The 21,819-nt window shown below is 38.6% G+C and overlaps 1 protein-coding gene and 1 non-coding gene across 5 annotated transcripts in view; both read left to right on the top strand.

Annotated features, from left to right (window-relative positions):
- The window catches only part of PIK3C2A (phosphatidylinositol-4-phosphate 3-kinase catalytic subunit type 2 alpha), a 117,163-nt gene that overhangs the window by 80,951 nt on the left and 14,393 nt on the right, over positions 1 to 21,819 (top strand). For all 4 annotated transcript variants that reach the window (XM_021925999.2, XM_021925997.2, XM_021926000.2 and 1 more), the window contains 11 exons: positions 502 to 613; positions 984 to 1,129; positions 3,482 to 3,670; positions 4,448 to 4,541; positions 5,022 to 5,116; positions 5,767 to 5,947; positions 8,987 to 9,091; positions 10,815 to 10,907; positions 12,938 to 13,067; positions 18,226 to 18,362; positions 21,004 to 21,173. In XM_021925999.2, the coding sequence (XP_021781691.2) occupies positions 502 to 613; positions 984 to 1,129; positions 3,482 to 3,670; positions 4,448 to 4,541; positions 5,022 to 5,116; positions 5,767 to 5,947; positions 8,987 to 9,091; positions 10,815 to 10,907; positions 12,938 to 13,067; positions 18,226 to 18,362; positions 21,004 to 21,173 (1,452 nt within the window). The remainder of the gene's footprint in view (positions 1 to 501; positions 614 to 983; positions 1,130 to 3,481; positions 3,671 to 4,447; positions 4,542 to 5,021; positions 5,117 to 5,766; positions 5,948 to 8,986; positions 9,092 to 10,814; positions 10,908 to 12,937; positions 13,068 to 18,225; positions 18,363 to 21,003; positions 21,174 to 21,819) is intronic.
- On the top strand, positions 7,704 to 7,815 carry LOC116269839. The gene has a single exon (XR_004177659.1). It is a non-coding gene; the product is annotated as a U6 spliceosomal RNA (small nuclear RNA).

Genomic DNA, 21,819 nt, shown 5'->3' with positions numbered 1-21,819 from the left:
GCCATAGTTGTGCTACTACACTCCAGCCTGGGTGACAGCAAGACCCTGTCTCAAAACAAAACAAAAAAACTTGTTTTGTTTTCTTTGGCATGTATTTTTGATCTAATGATTAAAGTCAGCAAGCAGTTCTGTAATCCAGACCACCACCTTGATGATGTATTTCTTTGTAGAAAATCTTCAAAGACTATTCTTAACCTTCCTATTTATAGAAGTTGTTTTCTGAGTCCTTAACATTTTTTGTGTTCTGTCCTCAACACCATTTTCCCCAAGATAATGTCCTTTAATTATCCCTCTCTTTGTTCTCACCCTACACTTCAATATTTACCCTACACCTAAAAAGTTTCGGTACAATGTGGAGAGTGAATCCTTCTGATATGTTCTTAAAAGTATCCTTTTTATTTAGTTGATCTAATACTAACTTTTCAAATTCATTACATGTGTTGTGAATTTTGAATTAATTTTTAAAATGAAAATCACATTATTCTTTTTACATCTATGAAGGTTTTTAACATGTGGAACTAAACTTCTATACCTTTGGACTTCATCACATACAAATTCTGTTCCTGGAACAGTTACCAAAAAAGGATATGTCATGGAAAGAATAGTGCTACAGGTAATGGTTACTTCTTGACATGTAGAGAAGTGTAAATTGAAATTTCTTCATAAAATGTGTGTGCGTATACCATGACTTGGGTTGTTAAAGAAACCTAACTGATCTTGTTTTAATCTCAGGATCTATCTTCTATTTTAATATCAATATTTCTGAGAAGCAGTAAAACATGCACTGTACTCATCCCAAGAAATATGTTTGTGGTATTGAGAATTACCAACAATGGTAATCAATTGCAACAAGAAGCATTAATTTAATATTCAATGTAAATACACCCTGATTGCTAAGAAAAAATCTATTGTCTTAAAGACAAAGAGGTTAATGTGACAAATATGTAGACTCTAATTTGATCAATTTCTGTTAAATTTTAAAGGTTGATTTTCCTTCTCCTGCATTTGATGTAATTTATACAACTCCTCAAGTTGACAGAAGCATTATACAGCAACATAACTTAGAAACACTAGAGAATGATATAAAAGGGAAACTTCTTGATATTCTTCATAAAGACTCATCACTTGGGTATGCTCTGTTTATTCTGTTTTGGGCTAAGTATCTCCTATAATGTAAAGGTCAAGTTAAGGCTTACATTAAATATCCTGATTCTGTTCATGATTTATCAGCTTTCTTGGTGTGGAAAGTTTTCTATTTACTTTTTTTCCTTTTTTTTTTTAAAATAATCTACAAAATTTTTGTCTCGAGGGCCAGCTAGTATTTAACTTATTTTTAAAATTATATAAAAAGACTATATAACTGCATAAAAGTTTAGAAATTTGTCAAGTCAAACCTTTTTACTTAAACAAAAAGCAAACAATAGACTGGCAACTATATTTACAATAAATATCAAGAGTTTTTTTAACCGTAAAGAACTTCTTATTAATAAGATTAAAACCAACAACTCAGTAGTCAAGGAGACTAAGTATGAACAAGCAATTTTTTTAGAAAAATACAATGCTTTTAAACAATCTGAAAAGATGTTCAATTTCTCAGTAATCAAGGAAATATAAATTAATTCAAGATACCATCTAACACATCAGAGTGGCAAAAATTAAAATACTTTGTTAAAAGTGTTGATAAGGATATATAAAATGGGAATTACACATTTGCAGAAGTACAAAAAGCTACGTCTCCTTTGGAGAGCAATTTGGCAAAATCTACAAGGTTGTAATGTGTATATTCTGTGACCCAGCAATGCCATTTCCAGTTATATAAAACTCTTTTATATTTTCTTATGGAGACAAGAATATTCACTGCAATATTTATTTGGATTATTGAAAAACTGTTTGGAGACTAGGCGTGGTGGCTCATGCCTGTACTCTTGACACTTCGGGAGGCTGAGATGGGAGGATTACCTGAGCCCAGGAGTTGGAGACCAACCCTGACAATATAGTGAGACCCTGTCTCTACAAAAAAATTAAAAGTAGCCAGGCACAGTGTTGTGCATCTGTAGTCCCAGCTACTCAGGAGGCTGAGGTGGGAGAATTGCTTGAGCACAGGAGGTCGAGGCTGCAGTGATCCGTGATCTCATCACTGCACTGCAGCCTGGGCAACAGAGAACACCCTGTCTCAAAAAAAAAAAAGAAAAGAAAAATTGATTGGAAATGTCCATCAATAGGGATTAAATTAAGACACATTTATCTGGTACAGAACCATGTAACTATTAAAAATGAGATTATAGACTGAACGTGGTGGCTGACGCTTATAATCCCAGCACTTTGGGAGGCTGAGATGGTGGCACACACCTGTAATCCCAGCTACTTGGGAGGCTGAGGCAGGAGAATCACTTGAACCCGGGAGGCAGAGGTTGCAGTGAGCCGAGATTGCGCCACTGCACTCCAGCTTGGGTGACAGAGTGAGACTCCGTCTCAAAAATAAATAAAATAAAAATAAATAAAAATGAGATTATAGTTGTATGTACTAATGTTTAAAATAGGTTAGCTGAAGAAAACCAGGAGTAGAATCGTGTATATAGTGTTATTACCATGAAAATAAAGGAAAAAAGAGGATCTACATATATCCACATTTGTGCCTTTGTATGAATAAACTATCTCTGGAAGATCATACAAGCTTAGGTGTTTGCCTCTTGGGAGGGGAATTAGAAGGAGAGAAATTTCACTATGTACCTTTTTCAGTATTTGAATTTTTTCATTACTCCACATGAAATGAATATATATATATATATATATAAAAATTAAGACACATTTATCTGGTACAGAACCATGTAACTATTAAAAATGAGATTATAGACTGAACGTGGTGGCTGACGCCTATAATCCCAGCACTTTGGGAGGCTGAGATGGTGGCACACACCTGTAATCCCAGCTACTTGGGAGGCTATATATATATAGATGGATAGTAAAATAGTGAAACATTTCATTCATGTAAACATTTGTGATTAAGCTTAAAACAATTAGGATCTTCAAGTCCTTTTTCATTTTGAGTATTTCTCAATTGAACTGTATAAATATGTTCCAAAATTTTATAGTAGTTTTTTTTTCCCCATAGCATGTGATTTTATTTGTATGAAATGGATGAAATCCTTGCTGTCTCTTAGGGTGGGATCTGCTTTTTCAGCCTGATTTCTAGTGCCTGGCATCTCATTAGAGCTCAATAAATTTTTATTATACTGAATTATCCTTCATTTTCATAACTAAGGCTCTTTTATCAAGACATAGTCATTTCTTTCAGTTCCCAGATTAGCATTAATTACTGGCATTTGCCGTACATTGCATTTTTCTATTCCAAATTAGTATTAATGATTTTACGAAGAAGTAGCTGTCCCAAATAAATAAATTTCTTCTTTATATTTTTAATCATTGAGATTATATCATTATGCTATCACTGAGAAGTAATTTAATTCTATTATATCTGCAGACTTTCTAAAGAAGATAAAGCTTTTTTATGGGAGAAACGTTATTATTGCTTCAGACACCCAAATTGTCTTCCTAAAATATTAGCAAGTGCCCCAAACTGGAAGTGGGTTAATCTTGCCAAAACTTACTCATTACTTCACCAGTGGCCTCCATTGTACCCACTAATTGCATTGGAACTTCTTGATTCAAAGTAAGTCAAATACATTTATTTGCTATTGTTTTATTGTCAGTTTTTCCATTAAGGTATGTTGCCAGAAGTATTTCCTTTCCTTTTAACATGAAAGCAATTCAATATAATGCAAATGTGTAAATGTATATTTGTAAAAACATATCTTCTGCATTGAAGTTGTCAGTAAAGCATTTCATGTCCTTTAGAACTAGCCTAAAGAAAGGGTTAGGTTGTAAATTTTGAATAATTTATATTTTTATGATGTGGGCCAAAATTAATTTTTGTAAACTTAAGATTCCTAAATAGGCCAGGCGCGGTGGCTCACGCCTGTAATCCCAGGACTTTGGGAGGCCGAGGCAGGCGGATCACAAGGTCAGGAGATCGAGACCATCCTGGCTAACACAGTGAAACCCCATCTCTACTAAAAACTAGAAAAAATTAGCCTGGCATGGTGGGCGCCTGTAGTCCCAGCTACTAGGGAGGCTGAGGCAGGAGAATGGCGTGAACCCGGGAGGCGGAGCTTGCAGTGAGCTGAGATCGTGCCACTGCACTCCAGCCTGGGCGACAGAGCGGGACTCCATCCTCCCCCCAAAAAAAAGGCTCCTAAATAATCCCTAAATTGAATCTGTATAGCACAATAAGATTGTCTTCTTACAAAAAGAAGGCATACATTGCTTTTGAATAAAAGAGTTATCTTAGTGTTCTTTGTCAGGACCAGATTGAGATTGTGTTTTCAGGAAATAGAGCTTCACTGGAAAGAAATCACTGTCCAATCTTGGTTTTATGGTAATCTTCTAGATTTGCTGATCAGGAAGTAAGATCCCTAGCTGTGACCTGGATTGAGGCTATTAGTGATGATGAGCTAACAGATCTTCTTCCACAGTTTGTACAAGTGAGTTTTTTTACTAGATTACCTCCCTTTATACTTTCACTCTAGTTTTTGATGGGAACTTGCTAAGGGATCCCCCTTCTGTTTAGGTTAAAGGTAGTTTTGTAGTGTGGGAACACTGAGGGGCATTGCATTTGGATTTAGTGTGAATTTTTTCCCACTATTGTCATCTGCCACATTTGAATATTGTATACAGGTACCTGTATTTTTAGTTTTCAGACTTTTTAGAACAAACCAGACTTGAGCTTTTCCTTGATTTTTCTTTACTGGTGAGTTGAACATAGCTAACGAATGTTATTCTATACTTTTGTGCTTGATTTATTCATTTGGCATAGGTTAATTCATCTATCTAATTTTTATAAGTATCATCTTTCATCAGTAAGAGTAATACTTGCTTTATATAGTTTCTCTTTTGATAGTTTTATTGGAACAATTTAGCATGGGGACGGACCACTAATAATTCTTACTTTGTTTTACGTGTAGGCTTTGAAATACGAAATTTACTTGAATAGTCCATTAGTGCAATTCCTTCTGTCCAGGGCATTGGGAAATATCCAGATAGCACACAATTTATATTGGTAAGATTTAAATTCTATTAATTACAGTATTTCCATTCCTAGAATTTATAGAAATGCCATACTCTGTAAGTCTAAATGGCATGCCACAGTACTTATTGTGGATACCAGATATTTTATTGAAGTTATTATTTTTAAAGGAGCTAAATTTACCCTCTAATGCAAAAATTTGAAAACCCTCATTGCAAAAATTTGGTATCTTATAGCTCTATAATAATGAATGGGTTTTGACTTGCTTATGTAGCTTAAAATAAATTTCTGGTTATCAAAAATTGAGGCCAAGCGTGATGACTCATGCCTGTAATCCCAGCACTTTGGGAGGCTGAAGCTAGTGGATCGCTTGATCTCAGCAGATTGAGATCAGCCTGAGCAACATGGTGAAACCTCATCTCTACCAAACATACAAAAAAAATTAGCCGAACATGGTGGTGTGTGCCTGTAGTCCCAGCTAGTTGGGATGCTGAGGTGGGAGGATTGCTTGAGCCTGGGAGGTGGAGGTTGCAGTGAGGCAAGATCACACCACTGGACTCCAGCCTGGGCAACAGAGCCAGACCTGGTCTCAAAAAAAAAAAAAAAAAAAAAATTGAACTTATTTTTCCAAGAGGTTCACCTAGTTCTTAGAAGTGACTAACATAAATATTTTGCTGTATTAGGCTTCTCAAAGATGCCCTGCATGATGTACAGTTTAGTACCCGATACGAACATGTTTTGGGTGCTCTCCTGTCAGTAGGAGGAAAACGACTTAGAGAAGAACTTCTAAAACAGACGAAACTTGTACAGCTTTTAGGAGGAGTAGCAGAAAAAGTAAGGCAGGCAAGTGGATCAGCCAGACAGGTATGTACCCATAAAAGGTAATATAAATGTGTCGATGTTAAAGGAAGGATCTTTATGGTGCTGACTGATTAAGTTGCTACTCTTTATTGGTAGACTCCCAGTAGAACTGTAACTATACCCATGCTATTTGGGGCAGATAAATTCAAAGATTGTTTAAAATATATAGGAACATATTTCACAACCTGTTAAAATCAGTGATTTTCCCATGCTTATTTATTTCCATGCTTATTTATTCCTTTCTGATGAAAATTGTTTTCTTGAATTCCTTTATCTCCATTATCAAAGTCCACAGTATTTTCATCACACCAGAAAGAAAGCATGTCCCCATTTTCCCCTCCCAGCTGCTAAACTGTTTTCTGTCAATATGGATACGTCTATACTTCTATATGAATATTCTGGACACTTCATGGCCTTTTCTATCTAGTTTCTTTCACTTAGCATGAAGTTTTCAGAGTTCATCTATGTTCCAGCATGTTTACTACATGCCGTTTTTGGTTGAATAATATTCCATTGTGTGGATATACCACATTTTGTTTAAACATTCATCAGTTGGTGGACATTTGGGTTGTTTCCACTTTTTGACTATTAATAATAATACTGCTGGCTGGGCACGGTGGCTCACACCTGTAATCTCAGCACTCTGGGAGGGCCAGGCAGGCAGATCACGAGGTCAGCAGATCAAGACCATCCTGGTTAAGAAGGTGAAACCCCATCTCTACTAAAAATACAAAAAATTAGCCAGGCATGGTGGCGGGCACCTGTAGTCCCAGCTACTCGGGAGGCTGAGGCAGGAGAATGGCGTGAACCCAGGAGGCGGAGCTTGCAGTGAGCCGAGATTGCGCCACTGCACTCCGGCCTAGGCGACAGAGCGAGACTCCGTCTCAAAAAAAAAAAAAAAAAGAATAATACTGCTATGAATATTCACGTATAAATTTTTGTTTAAACAATTGTTTTCACTTAAGAATGGCATAGCTAGGTCATGTGGTAGTTCTCTACTTAATTTTTTGGGGAATCATTAGAATTATTGTCTGTAGCAGCTATATCATTTTACATTCCCACCAGCAATATAGAAGGGTTCCAGTTTCACCACATCCTCACCAACATTGTTTTTTTTCCTGGTTTTTGATTATAGCCATTCTAGTGGGTGTGAAGCAGTGTTTCGTTGTGGTTTTGATTTGAATTTCCCTAGTAACTAATGATATTGAGCACATTCTCATATGTTTGTTGGCCATTCGTATTTCTTCTTTGGAGAAATATCTATTCAAAGTCCTTTGTCCATTTTAAATTAGACTGTCTTTTTGTTGTTGAATTGTAAGCGTTATTTATATATTTCGGATACTAGACCTTTATCACATACACTATTTGCAAATATTGTTTTCATTCTGCAGTTGTCTTTTTACTTCCTTAATAGTGTCCTTTAATATATTAATACAGAAATGTTTAACTTTAATGAAGTCCATTTTATCTGTTTTTTTCTTTTGTGGCTCATGGTTTTAGTGTCATATCTAAGAATCCATCATCAAATCTAATGCCATAAAGATGTTCACCTGTGTTTTTTTCTAAGCTTTTCTAGTTTTAGCTCTTATGGTTAGATCTTTGGTCCATTTTGAGTTAATTTTGGTATGTGGTATGAAGTAGAGGCCCAACTTTATTCTTTTGAATGAGGTTATCCAGTTGTCTTAGCACCATTTGTTAAAGAGACCCCCTCCTTCCTCTTGAATGGTTTTGGCATACATGTCAAAAATCAGTTGACCCTGTGCTTGCTTCGGCAACACATACACTAAAATTGGAATGATACAGAGAAGATTAGCATGGCCTTTACACAAGGATTACATGCAAATTCACGAAGTGTTCCGTTAAAATTTTTTAAATAAAAAAAAAAGTTGACCACATATATGGGTTTATTTCTAGACTCTCAATTCTATTTCATTCATCTATATGTCTATCCATATGCTATATTTGGTTGTTTTTTTTTTTTTCCTTTTTCCTTGAGACAAGGTCTCTGTTGCCCAGGCTGGAGTGCAGTGGTGTGATCACTATTCACGACAGCCTCAACCTCCTGGGCTCAAGTGATTTTCCCGCTTCAGCCTCCCAAGTAGCTGGGATCACAGGTGTTTGCTGGCTTTTTTTTTTTTTTTTTTTTTCCTTGTAGGGACAGGGTTTTGCCATGTTGCCCAGGCTGGTCTTGAACTCCTGGGCTCAAGCAGTCCTCCTATTTTGGCCTCCCAAAGTCCTAGGATTACAGGTGTGAGCCATCCACCCAGCCTATACTTTTTTAAATTACCATAGTTTTATAGTAAGTTTTGAAATTGGACAATGTGAGTCCTCCTACTTTGTTCTTTTTCATTATTATTTTGGCTATTCAGGGGACACTTGCAATTTCATATTAATTTTAGGAACCATGTATCCATTGCTGCAAAAAGGCAGTTGGAATTTTGATAAGAACTATAGATTAATTTGGGGAAGTATTACATACAATCTTAATTATAAACTATTACCTCTATATACATTGTTTACCTATTTTCTCTTTACTAAACAATACTGCGACGAACTTTGGTTGGTGTGTACATTTTTACTTCTTTGCTAGTATTTCTTTCAGAAAATTCCTACAGGTGAAATAGCTGAGTCAAGAGCAACATATATTTTTAGTTATAATAGTTGTTACATTGCTCTACAAAAGAAGCTACACCTGTGTACACCTCTCTCCCTACCAATAAATTATGAAATTGTTTTCTAACACAGGATTTTGTTTTAAATTTTCATTTGATAGGTGAAAAACTGCGCTCATTTTTGTTTGGTTTCTATTTCTTTTACTATTAGTGAGCTTTAACATTTTTGTATACATTGGTTGGCCAAATGTACCTTTGCTCGCTATATTTATAGCCTTTGGCCATTCTAGTTTTGTAGTAAAAATTAACTCTCTTTAGTAACAACCGTTTTTTGACCATTTGACAACTGGGCATTTTATGAATTTAACTTGTCTGAAAAATAGATCTTCATTTTCATTATGTACTTACAGTATCACATCTCTTTCTATAGGTTGTTCTCCAAAGAAGTATGGAACGAGTACAGTCCTTTTTTCAGAAAAATAAATGCCGCCTCCCTCTCAAGCCAAGTCTAGTGGCAAAAGAATTAAATATTAAGGTGACACATACAATACTTATAAGTTCATATTACATTTGAAAATAATAGGAAGAAGGCAAATGGGCAGGTATACTTAAGGCAAACGAAGGTAAAACCTGCATAGGTTGGTTATAAGCGTGGATGGTTGTGATTAGGATCCATATTTATCTTAGCATATTTTTTACCTAACCACCATTCCTGGAGAAAAAAAAAAAAAGTATACAATTATTTACTGCCTTGGGCTTCATTTTTTTAAATTGGTCTCACCGTCTTTTTTTTGTTGTTGAGACAGTGTCTCACTCTGTTGCCCAAGCTGGAGTGCAGTGGTGCGATCTCGGCTCACTGCAACCTCCACCTCCCGGGTTCAAGCAATTCTCCTGCCTTAGCCTCCTGAGTAGCTGGGACCACAGGCACACGCCACCATGCCCAGCTAATTTTTGTATTTTTAGTAGAGATGAGGTTTCACTTTCTTGACCAGGCTGGTCTCGAACTCCTGACCTCGTGATTCGCCTGCCTTGGCCTCCCAAAGGGCTGAGATTACAGGCATGAGCCAACATGCCCGGCCTTTTTTTTTTTTTTTTTTTGAGACGGAGTCTTGCTCTGTCACCCAGGCTGGAATGCAATGGCGCGATCTCAGCTCACTGCAACCTCCGCCTCCCAGGTTCAAACAATTCTGCTGCCCCAGCCTCCCGAGTAGCTGGGATTACAGGTACCTGCCACCATGCCTGGCTAATTTTTGTATGTTTAGTAGAGACGAGGTTTTGCCATGTTGGCCAGGCTGGTCTTGAACTCCTGACCTCAGATGATCCACCCGCCTTGGCCTCCAAAGTGCGGGGATTACAGGCATGAGCCACCATGCCTGGCCAGTCTCACTGTCTTAAATCAGCTTTTTAGTCAGTTTCATTTTAAAAGTAAGATTTGATCATTGCTAATAAAATTTTTAGTTTTTATGAATACTTCCATGGATAATTAAAATAGTACCATAAACAGAAGAATGGAGGTCTCACCTAAGATCACAGTGATTTAGAAGAAGGAAAAGGATATCACAAGATGTTGTGTTCTGTTGATGGATTAAGACATTTACAAAGCTCAAACTTTAAAAGTTTGTGTCTCAAGTTTTTGCTTCTCTGCCTAGCAAGAAGATGTTTTAGTCAGATATGCTATGTTTAAGTTTCAAAAAGTATTTTTACATATCTGTTATCTTCCAGAGAGTCTAGAAAAGCAATTCTAAATTAGCCGGGCGTAGTGGCGGGCACCTGTAATCCCAGCTACTCGGGAGGCTGAGGCAGAAGAATTGCTTGAAGCCAGGAGGCAGAGGTTCGACCTTGAACCTGGGAGGCAGTGAGCTGAGATTGCACCACTGCACTCCAGCCCAGGCAACAAGAGCAAACTCTATCTCAAAAAAATAAATAAAATGAAAAAGCAATTCTCATGTGTTACTTCATTTGCTGCAATTCAAAGGAACAAGTGTTTAGCTGGGCCTGTAGTCCCATCTACTCAGGAGGCTGAGGCAGGAGGATAGCTTGAGCCCAGGAGTTAGAGGTTGCGGGAAGCTATGGTTGCATCACTGCATTCCAGCCTGGGTAACAAAGCAAAACGCTGTCTCTAACAGAAATAAAGATAAAAAGTAAATCTAAAAAGAAGACACAAAGGAAGAAGTGAAAGGGGAAATGCGTAGGACAAAAAAAGAAATCTAAATCCATTTTTATTTATCTTTCTAATGCTTAACATGTTGTATTTGCAGTCGTGTTCCTTCTTCAGTTCTAATGCTGTCCCCCTAAAAGTCACAATGGTGAATGCTGACCCTATGGGAGAAGAAATTAATGTCATGTTTAAGGTGAGTAAATAATGTTACTTTTTTTTAATGGCAATTTAGAAATTTTTTTATCAAATTACTTTCCCAAAATTGCAAAGGTGATTTTATTTAATATATTTTTTAATTCTTTTATTTATTTATTTTTACACAGTCTTGCTCTGACACTCAGGCTGGAGTGCAGTGGTGCAGTCTCGGCTTACTGCAGCCTCCACATCCTGGGTTCAAGTGATTCTCCTGCCTCAGCCTCCCAAGTAGCTGAGATTACAGGCACCTGCCACTATGGCCGGCTAATTTTTGTATATTTTAGTAGAGACGGAGTTTCACCATGTTGGCCAGGCTGGTCTCAAACTCCTGACCTCAGGTGATCCACCCACCTCAGCCTCCCAGAGTGCTGGGATTACAGGTGTGAGCCATCATGCCCAGCCAAAAATTTTACGTGTTTTGATCATGATTTGTATAGTTTGAAGAAAGGACGAAGAATTTTAGTTAATTCAGTAAGTTGGACATGTGGAGGTTCATAAAGATTGCTTCTACTGAACCACCTTTGATATATATAATAAATTCCTTTGTACTCAGATCTGGTTTTGAACTCTATATTTTGTTTTATCGATGTAGGTGCCTTTTTCTAAACCAGTAACATCTGTTTTGAATACAAGAATTGTATGTGTTAAGTTTTATTTTTTTAATTTAATTTTTTTTTTTTTTTTTGAGATGGAGTTTGCTCTTGTTGCCCGGGCTAGAGTGCAATGGCGCGATCTCAGCTCACCGCAACCTTCACCTCCCGAGTTCATGCAATTCTCCTGCCTCAGCCTCCCAAGTAGCTGAGATTACAGACATGTGCCACCACATCCAACTAATTTTTTGTATTTTCAGTACAGACGGGGTTTCACCATGTTGGCCAGGCTGGTCTCGAACTCCTGACCTCAGGTGATCTGCTCGCCTTGGCCTCCCAAAGTGCTGGGATTACAGGCATTAGCCACCGCGCCCAGCCAAGTTTTAATATTTTTTAAGGCAAATTCTCCTTATTCTTTTCCATAATTTTCTTGGCTAGTCTCAGAATGTATTCATTATTATGTGTTTTTAAATTATTTTATCCAGTTTAAAAAAGAAAATGGAAACTTGTTCAGGTTTTAGTTAAAAAGTAATTCATTTTGGGAGGGTTAATTTTTTTAAGTAAACTTTTCATTTTGAGATAATTATAGATTCATAGGCAATTGTAACAAACTGTACAGAGGAATCCTGTGTACTCTTCCTCATAGTAACATCTTGTATAACTGTAGTGCAGTATCACTATCAGGATATTGGCATTGATACAGTCAAAATATAGAGCATTTCATTATCCCACAGATTCTCCATGTTGCCTTTTTAGAAAATTGAATATAGGCCAGTTGCAGTGGTTCACACTTGTAATCCCAGCACTTTGGGAGGCCGACGTGGGCAGATCACCTGAGGTCAGAAATTCGAGACCAGCCTGGCCAACATGGTGAAATCCCATCTCTACTAAAAATACAAAAATTAGCCAGGCATGGTGGCAGGCGCCTATAATCCCAGCTACTCAGGAGGCTGAGGCAGGAGAATCACTTGAACCTAGGAGGAGGAGGTTGCAGTGAGCCGAGAACACCCCTCTGCACTCCAGCCTGGGTGAAAGAGCAAGACTCAGTCTCAATAAATAAATTAAATAAATAAATAAATAAATAAATAAATTAAGTAATTGAGTATAATTCACATACCATAAAACTAAAACTTTCAAAGTGTACCGTTCAGGGAACTGAGATATGAAGAGGTTAAGTATCTTTCCCTAGAATGCTGCAGAAAGATAAAAAGGCAGTTCTGTTTTTCTCATCGGTGTGTGCAACCATGCCCACCTAATTTTTGTGTTTTTAGTAGAGGCAGAGTTTCCATCGTGTCGGCCAGGCTGATCTCGAACTCCTGACCTCAGGTGGTCTGCCCACTTTGGCCTCCCAAAGTGCTGGGATTACAGCTTTCATAGCATGTAATCTGTTAAGTCTTTTGGAGATGTACAAGTTTTGTTTTGTTTCCTTGATATCAAGGTTGGTGAAGATCTTCGGCAAGATATGTTAGCTTTACAGATGATAAAGATTATGGATAAGATCTGGCTTAAAGAAGGACTAGATCTGAGGATGGTAATATTCAAATGTCTCTCAACTGGCAGAGATCGAGGTAAGTTTATTAGCTGTGTCTTGATGTCTTATTTTTTTCCTTGAACTTAGCTTAAAGTGTACCTGCCCTAAAGGCTCTGATGCAGATACCCTGGTATCACAGTTGTTTCTTATTTTAATCCAGTGTTACTTTATTGATTGTTGCTCATTGTTAAGTCTCTTTTAAAAATAACTTAGTGGCCGGGCATAGTGGCTCATGCCTGTAATCCCAGCACTTTGGGAGGCCGAGGTGGGTGGATCACATGAAGTCAGGAGTTTGAGACCAGCCTGGGCAACATGATGAAATCCTATTTCTACTAAAAATGCAAAAATCAGCCGGGTGTGGTGGCGTGCCCCTGTAATCCCAGCTGCTCGGGAGGCTGAGATGGGAGAATAGCTTAAACATGGGAGGTGGAGACTGCAGTGAGCCGAGATTGTGTCACTGTACTCCAGCCTTGGTGACAGAGTGAGACTCTATCTCAAAATAAATTTAAAAAAAAATTTTTTTAAACTTAGTGTAGCCTAAATAAATGCTTTGCAGTAGCCAGAGGTGTCCATTAATTGACCCAGTGAGGATTTTATGGTCTTTAGCTTTTAAACTTAAAAATAATGCCATATCTCTGGATGCAGTGGTTCTCACCTGTAATCCTAGCGTTTTAGGAGGCCAAGGGCAGGAGGATCACTTGAGTCTAGGAGTTTGAGACCAGCCCGGGCAACACAGGGAGATCCTGTCTCTACAAAAAGAAATAGTCTTAGCTACTCTGGAGGATGGGGTGAAAGGATTACTTGAGCCTGGGAGGTTAAGGCTTCAGTGAACCGTAATCATGCTACTGCACTCCAACCTGGGTAACACAGTGAGACCTTGTCTCAAAACCAAATAAATAAATAAGGCCATATCTAAGTTAAATCAACTTTGATTTTATTTTTGTAAAATAAAATCATACGAAGTTCTTTTCTACTAATAGCAGATTTCTATCTTATTTGTTGAACCATTTTGAAATAATGTAAAACATCCTAATATCTGATATGCCATCATTATTCTTATTCAACAAATGTTTGTTGTTTACCATCTATAATGGTAAGAATATGTGGTACTTATATTTTAGAAGGAAGCAATAATACGTACAAGTAATCAGAGTATGCTTTAATAAGCTGAAAGCTCTAAAAGTTGTAAAGGCAATACTGTCAGGTTTTAAAGGAAAGATCATCTGCTGTTGGTGGAAATGAGAAACACTTCACAAATTCTGCGCATAGACACTAGGAAGTCACCTGAAAGATAATCATCCTTCCAATATTTGCCATTCAACGTATGCTGAAATGCCTATAATGAAGGGGAATTCACTGCATTTCAAGGCAGTTCATTCTATCCTGTGCAGCTCTGATAGCTATAGATTTCTTTTTCATATTCAGGTGATTAATGGGGACTGAGTCCTGGTGTCTTTTACCCATTGGTTACAGTTCTGTTCAGAGACTATCATATAATTAAATTAAATCCTTCTTCACCCTTACCAGTATTGTGGCCTCAGATTCTGAATTCCAAATTCTTCAGCCATTTATGAAAGATTACATTACCTTATCACCTTATTTTTCTCCTTGCAAATGATTCAGGTAATCTGTTGTCTCTAAGAATGGCACCTGGATTTTGTAGAATACAAAAGGGTGACCATAGTGTCACACATGTGAAACTATTCATAAATAAAATCAGTAAGTCATCATCGTACCAGCTCCTGCTAAGCCATGTCTTGGCCATCCTGTAACTTGTACATTTTCTTTTTCTTTTCTTTCTTTTTTCAGAGATGGGATCTTACTCTGTCTGTCACCCAGGCTGGAGTGCAGTGGTGTGATCATAGCTCACTGCAGCCTCAAACTCCTGGGCTCAAGAAATCCACTTGCCTCAGCCTCCCAAAATTAGCTGGATATGATGGCATGCACCTGTGACATGCCACCACACCCAGCTAACTTTTAAAAGTTTTTCATAAAGACAGGGGTCTCACTATGTCGTCCAGGCCGGCCTCGAACTAGGCTCAAGCAGTCCTACCACCTCAGCCTCCCAAGTAGCAGGGAATGTAGGCATGCACCACTGTGCCCAGCTATGTACTTGTACATTTTTGTATCTTAGAACCATGTGTAGGATGTTAGCTGTTAACTTTGTTATATTTGATACACTACTTTTCTATTCGTTGAGTTCGTTTTAAAACCTGATTTTTGAGTGTTACAGCTCTTTTAGATTTCACATAGCAGAGGCCGGGCACAGTGGCTCACGCCTGTAATCCCAGCACTTTGGGAGGCCGAGGCGGGTGGATCCCTTGAGGCCGTAAGTTTGAGACCAGCCTAGCCAACATGGTGAAACCCCACCTCTACTAAAAATACAAAAAATCAGCCAGGTGTGGTGGTGCACGTCCGTAGTCCTGGCTGCTGGGAGGCTAAGGCACGAGAATCACTTGAACCTGGGAGGCAGAGGTTGCAGTGAGCCCAGGTGGCACCACTGCACTCCAGCCTGGAAAACAGAGTGAGACTCTGTCTCAGAAAACAACCAGAAAAAAAGGAACCAAATGAATTCATTCTGCCATATGTAACTAGACTACTAGAATTAGAATCTGGCCCCACATACTTTCTATCCGGGTACCCTGGCAGCCTTGGTCAACTTCTGTTTCCTCCAATCCTTTGTCCAAAGCAGAGCTCTGTTTTCCTGTATTTTATTTTAACACAAAAATGCATCTCCTTCATTTTAAAAATATATCAGTTAATTTTTTAATTGTATAAATAATATTTGCATATAGTAGAATACCCAGGTAGTGTATAACAGAATAAATTGAAAAGTGTTCATTTTCTCTCATACCTTCATCCTCAACTCTATGTACCCTCTTTCCACGATATAACTACTTGTGTAGCCTTCTGGAAATGTTTTGTGTATATTCTAATATGCACAACCATCTTTCTTTTCAAACACAAAAGTACAGTTCTCCATCTGGATTTTGTCTTTAACATTATTTTTGAGATCTTTCTATCAAAGCACATAATTCCTCCCTTACTGTTTTTTTTTTTTTGTGTGTGTAAATATCACATAATTTATTTGTTTGATACTTGTTTGCTTTTTTTTTTTTTTTTGAGACGGAGCCTTGCACTGTTGCCCAGGCTGGAGTGTAGTGGCGTGATCTCAGCTTACTGCAAGCTCTGCCTCCTAGGTTCACGCCATTCTCCTGCCTCAGCCTCCTGAGTAGGTGGGACTACAGGCGCCTGCTACCATGCCCGGCTAATTTTTTGTACTTTTAGTAGAGTTGGGGTTTCACTGTGTTAGCCAGGATGATCTGGGTCTCCTGACCTCGTGATCCGCCTGCCTCAGCCTCCCAAAGTGCTGGGATTACAGGCATGAGCCACCACGCCTGGCAGATACTTGTTTTAAAGGAGTCAGAGAGAAAATAAAAAACAATTTGTTCAGCCAGGCATTTATATTTCAATTAGGAGGCCAAAACATATACTTGAGATTTAATCATATCACAAGGTCAGTCTTCATCTGTTCTTCCTTTGAAAGTACTAGTGTATTCTGGAAGATTCTTTTCTTGCCCAAATATATAATTAAAGAAATTTTTTTGTGCTGAAGTGGGATAGTGTGTATCTTATATGTAACTTGACCAGCTAGGTCAGTGTCTTCTTGTTTGTAATTAAAATAGTTTTCCTCACTGGGCACGGTGGCTCATGCCTGTAATCCCAGCACTTTAGGAAGCCAAGACAGGCAGATCACTGAAAGTTGGGAGTTCAAGACCAGCCTGGCCAACATGGTGAAACCCCATCTCAACTAAAAAAAAAAAATACAAAAATTAGCCGGGCATGGTGTTGGGCACCTGTGATCTCAGCTAGTTTTCCTTTGGGGATTAGTACATGGATGTATAGACTAGAGAGTCTCAAATAGTCAAAATTGGTGTTTACATGTTAGATACTTTTGAAAATAAAGAATAAGGGATTAGTACATGGATATACAAACTAGAGTCTCAAATAGTCAAAATTGATGTTTACATGTTAGATACTTTTGAAAATAAAGAATAATTTTGAGTGGTGGCCAGACTTGATTTTTTTTTTTTTTTTTTTTGACGACATGGTCTTGCTGTCGCCCAGGCTGGAGTGCAGTGGTGTCATCTTGACTCACTGCAACCTCTGCCTCCTGGGTTCAAGTAATTCTCAATCATCAGCCTCCCAAGTAGCTGGGACTGCAGGTTTGTGTCACCATGCCTGGTTAATGTTTGTAGTTTTAGTAGTGGTGGGGTTTTGCTATGTTGGCCAGGCTGGTCTCAAACTCCTGAGCTCAAGTGATCCACCCACCTCAGCCTCCAAAAGTTCTGGGATTATAGGCATGAGCCACCATGCCTGGCCAGACTTGATTTTTTTTTTTTTTTGAGATAGAGTATGGCTCTGTTGCCCAGGCTGGAGTGCAGTAGCTCTATCTTGGCTCAGTGCAACCTCTGCCTCCCGGGTTCAAGCAATTCTCCTGCCTCAGCCTCCTGAGTAGCTGGGATTACAGGTGCCCACCACCATGCCCAGCTAATTTTTGTATTTTTAGTAGAGACAGGGTTTTGCCATGTTGGCCAGGCTGGTCTCAAACTCCTGACCTTAAGTGATCCACCCGCCTCGGCCTCCCAGAGTGCTGGGATTGCAGGTGTGAATCACTGCACCCAGCCAGACTTGAATTTTTTTGAAAGTAACAATTGCTAGCTGGTTTCTTATGTCAAAGATTGAAAACTAACTTTTTAAAAGGCATGCAGCCATAAAAAAGAATGAGTTCATGTCCCTTGCAGGGTCGTGAATGAAGCTGGAAGCCATCATTCTCAGCAAACTAACACAGGAACAGAAAACCAAACACCTCATGTTCCCACTCATGTGGGAGTTGAACATTGAGAACACGTGGACACAGGGAGGGGAACATCACACACTGGGGCCTGTTGGCAGGTGGGAGGCAAGGGGAGGGAGGACAAATACCTAATATATACAGGGCTTAAAACCTAGATGACGGGTTGATAGGTATAGCAAACCACCATGGCACATGTATACCTATGTAACAAACCTGCACATTATGCACGTGTATCCCAGAACTTAAAGTAAAATTTAAAAAGTAATAATTTTAAAAAATGTTTAAAGGCTTACTTTGGGGAGACAGTTTTACTTAGCTTAATATTTTATCGTTAAAGGCATGGTGGAGCTGGTTCCTGCTTCCGATACCCTCAGGAAAATCCAAGTGGAATATGGTGTGACAGGATCCTTTAAAGATAAACCACTTGCAGAGTGGCTAAGGAAATACAATCCCTCTGAAGAAGAATATGAAAAGGTAATTAGCATGTCTCCTCATTCCAAAAAGCTTTGTCAAAAATGTATTACAGGCCGGGCGCGGTGGCTCAAGCCTGTAATCCCAGCACTTTGGGAGGCCGAGATGGGCGGATCATGAGGTCAGGAGATTGAGACCATCCTGGCTAATAACATGGTGAAACCCCGTCTCTACTAAAAAAATATGAAAAACTAGCCGGGTGAGGTGGTGGGCGCCTGTAGTCCCAGCTAGGAGGCTGAGGCAGGAGAATGGCGTGAACTTGGGAGGTGGAGCTTGCAGTGAGCTGAGATCCTGCCACTGCACTCCAGCCTTGGCGACAGAGCGAGACTCCGTCTCAAAAAAAAAAAAAAAAAAAAAATGTATTACAAAGGTTTTAAGTGCTTTCATTTTCCAGCTCTGGTGACTAATTAATCATTAAGTCAGGAAAAGAGCGTCTTTTTCTAAGTATAGGAAAGAATATAAAACAGAATGCATTTAATGGCAGGAATCTGAGTGAAACCAATGCTAAATTACGCCCCCAAAAAATTCTAAACACATACTTAGAGGCTAGCAAAACAGGCATTTTTCTAACCCAGAATGTTATATTTCCCAAAGATCTTGGAAGAAGTTAGGGAAATGAGTAAAACGGGCTGCATCATGTGGTATTTAAGAACATAAATTAGGGGCCAAACTCTCTGGGTTTGACTTCAGATCCCAAGTCACTCAGCAGCAGCAGGGCCTTATGCAAATTATTATTAGTATTATTTATTTATTTATTTATTTTTTTGAGATGGAGTCTCGCTTTGTCGCCCAGCCTGGAGTGCAGTGGCGCGATCTCGGCTCACTGCAAGCTCCGCCTTCCGGGTTCACACCATTCTCCTGCCTCAGCCTCCCGAGTAGCTGGGACTACAGGCACCCGCCACCACGCCCAGCCAATTTTTTGTATTTTAGTAGAGACGAGGTTTCACTGTGTTAGCCAGGATGGTCTCAATCTCCAGACTTCGTGATCCGCCTGCCTCGTCTCCCAAAGTGCTGGGATTACAGGCGTGAGCCACTGCACCCAACCTATGCAAATTTTTTACCATCTTTGTGACTCAGTGACCTCTGCTATAAGGTATTGTATATATTTTGGTATTATAGCATATACTATGGCTGTAAACATAAGCATTGAGATTTTTGTGAAAATTAAATGACTTAATGTATATGAAGTACTGCATAATGAAATTTGTATAATTGATAGCTCTTATTATTGGAAACATCAATTTTCTGTTTTGCTATTATTTAGAGTTACATATGAGGAAAGGGCAATTTTTCAGGACATAAGCCCTCTAATGATCCTAACTTGGCCTAAGGAAGACCCAAGAAAACTGAGTGATGATGTAGGAAGACTCCTGTTTTAATGTCATGGAGCTGCCTATTTTATGTTTCATTAATGGATCACCTCTATAGACATACACGTGCCATCTGTTGACCTACAAAGCTAATGCAGGGGAATTTTGACCTTTGTTAGATCTTTTAAACTGTGAGATCACTCCCTTTTCATACTTCTTTGTGGTCTGGGGAAAAAAAGCAGTGCAGCAGAAGCCAGTACTTGTTTTAGTAATGTTGGCCCTTTTGTGATTCCTGGTAAGGAAATAATTGCCAAGTAGCATACATTAAGCATCTTTTATGAATTTGGCTTTTTAATGTGATTTAATTAGTAAGAGGGAATATAACTTTGTGAAGTCATATTGCCTGGATTTGAATCCTCACTCTGCTACTTAATAATCTTGGGCAAACAACCTCTCTGTTTCAGTTTTCCATCTGTACAATGGTTATGATGATAGTACCGAAGTCATTGATTGATGTGAGATTCTTCTAAATATGTTGATGTATATACACACACATACATATATACACATACACACAGAGAAGTGCCTGGTTTGTGCTAAATGCTGTATAAACATTTGCTGTTATCATTATTGGTAATGATTTCTGGGAAATTAACTACATGGGCAAGTCAGGCCAAATGAATGTACCACTGAGAAATACATTATTTTGTAAAACTAAACTAAATACACATTCTTTATATTAAAGAAAAAGCTCATTGTATGTGTGTCTTGCTGTATTCTTCTATGTGATATTATATTAGTAATTTTAATAATCCCCAGGAGAGGGAGTACTTAAGATGACACACAGGGAATCACCACATGGGAAACAAACACATTACTTGTATTCTTGGATGTTTTCAGATATAAGCTGATTTTCCTTACACATGTCTTCCCTGCAGGCAGAGGAAAAAAAGCAAAAATCTTCTATCCATCATGTTTGTGGAATCCTGTACCTCCCCGATTCTAAGCAGCAGAGTCAGTGAGGTGCAGGATTCCACAAACATGATGCTTAAAAGCTGTTCGAAGGCAGCATGTACCTAAGTAGGGACTGGTAGGGATCCCAGACTTTTAAAAGAGAAAAGCTAGAGAAGGGGCAGTAACCAGCCTTAGAAGAGTGTTTTTGTTTTTGAAATATGAAAAGATTGGCTTTTATTACTGTATCCCAATTTGTATGCTATTGAGAGAGTGGATTACAATAGTGTTTTTAAAGAGTGATAAATTACTTTAATACTTATAAATTCTGCCTCCTTTAAAAATAATTCATTTTCTAAAATAATCGTATATGTTTTTTATAGGCTTCAGAGAACTTTATCTATTCCTGTGCTGGATGCTGTGTAGCCACCTATGTTTTAGGCATCTGTGATCGACACAATGACAATATAATGCTTCGAAGCACGGGACACATGTTTCACATTGACTTTGGAAAGTTTTTGGGACACGCACAGATGTTTGGCAGCTTCAAAAGGTATAATGTTATTATTGCTGTTGCCAAAGAAATGAGACACTTCTTGTTTCACAAATTAATGTTTGTCTCAAGCTTTGCCTTTTGCCTTCTGCGTTTTTGCCTTGTGGCTCCATTTGAACATAACTGGGGATGAAAAAGGCCCAAAGATGTAACCTTACCTGGTAGACAAGAATGTGTGTAAGTGTGTATAAACTTTGTTGGTTTTTTTTTTCGTCATTGTTGTTGTTTGTTTTTTTGGTTTTTTTTGAGAAGGAGTCTTGCTCTGTTGCCCAGGCTGGAGTGCAGTGGCGCGATCTCAGTTCACTGCAAGCTCCGCCTCCTGGGTTCACGCCATTCTTCTGCCTGCAGGAGTAGCTGGGACTACAGGCGCCCGCCACCATGCCCGGCTACTTTTTTTGTATTTTTAGTAGAGATGGGGTTTCACTGTGTTAGCCAGGATGGTCTCGATCTCCTGACCTCGTGATCCACCCGCCTCAGCCTCCCAAAGTGCTGAGATTACAGGCCTGAGCCACCACGCCCAGCTAAACTTTGTTGAAATGAATTAAGGTACATATATATATTTTTTATCTAGTTAGCAGTAACTCTTAGAAAGAAATGGTTTCGTGTGTATATAACAGCAGTAAGTAGTTTTCTATGTTTGTAACTA

The sequence above is a fragment of the Papio anubis genome, chromosome 12, assembly GCF_008728515.1.
Source record: "Papio anubis isolate 15944 chromosome 12, Panubis1.0, whole genome shotgun sequence".
Lineage (NCBI taxonomy): Eukaryota > Metazoa > Chordata > Mammalia > Primates > Cercopithecidae > Papio > Papio anubis.
Note: the sequence above shows the minus strand (reverse complement) of the source record. Positions and strands in the feature narration are given on the sequence as shown.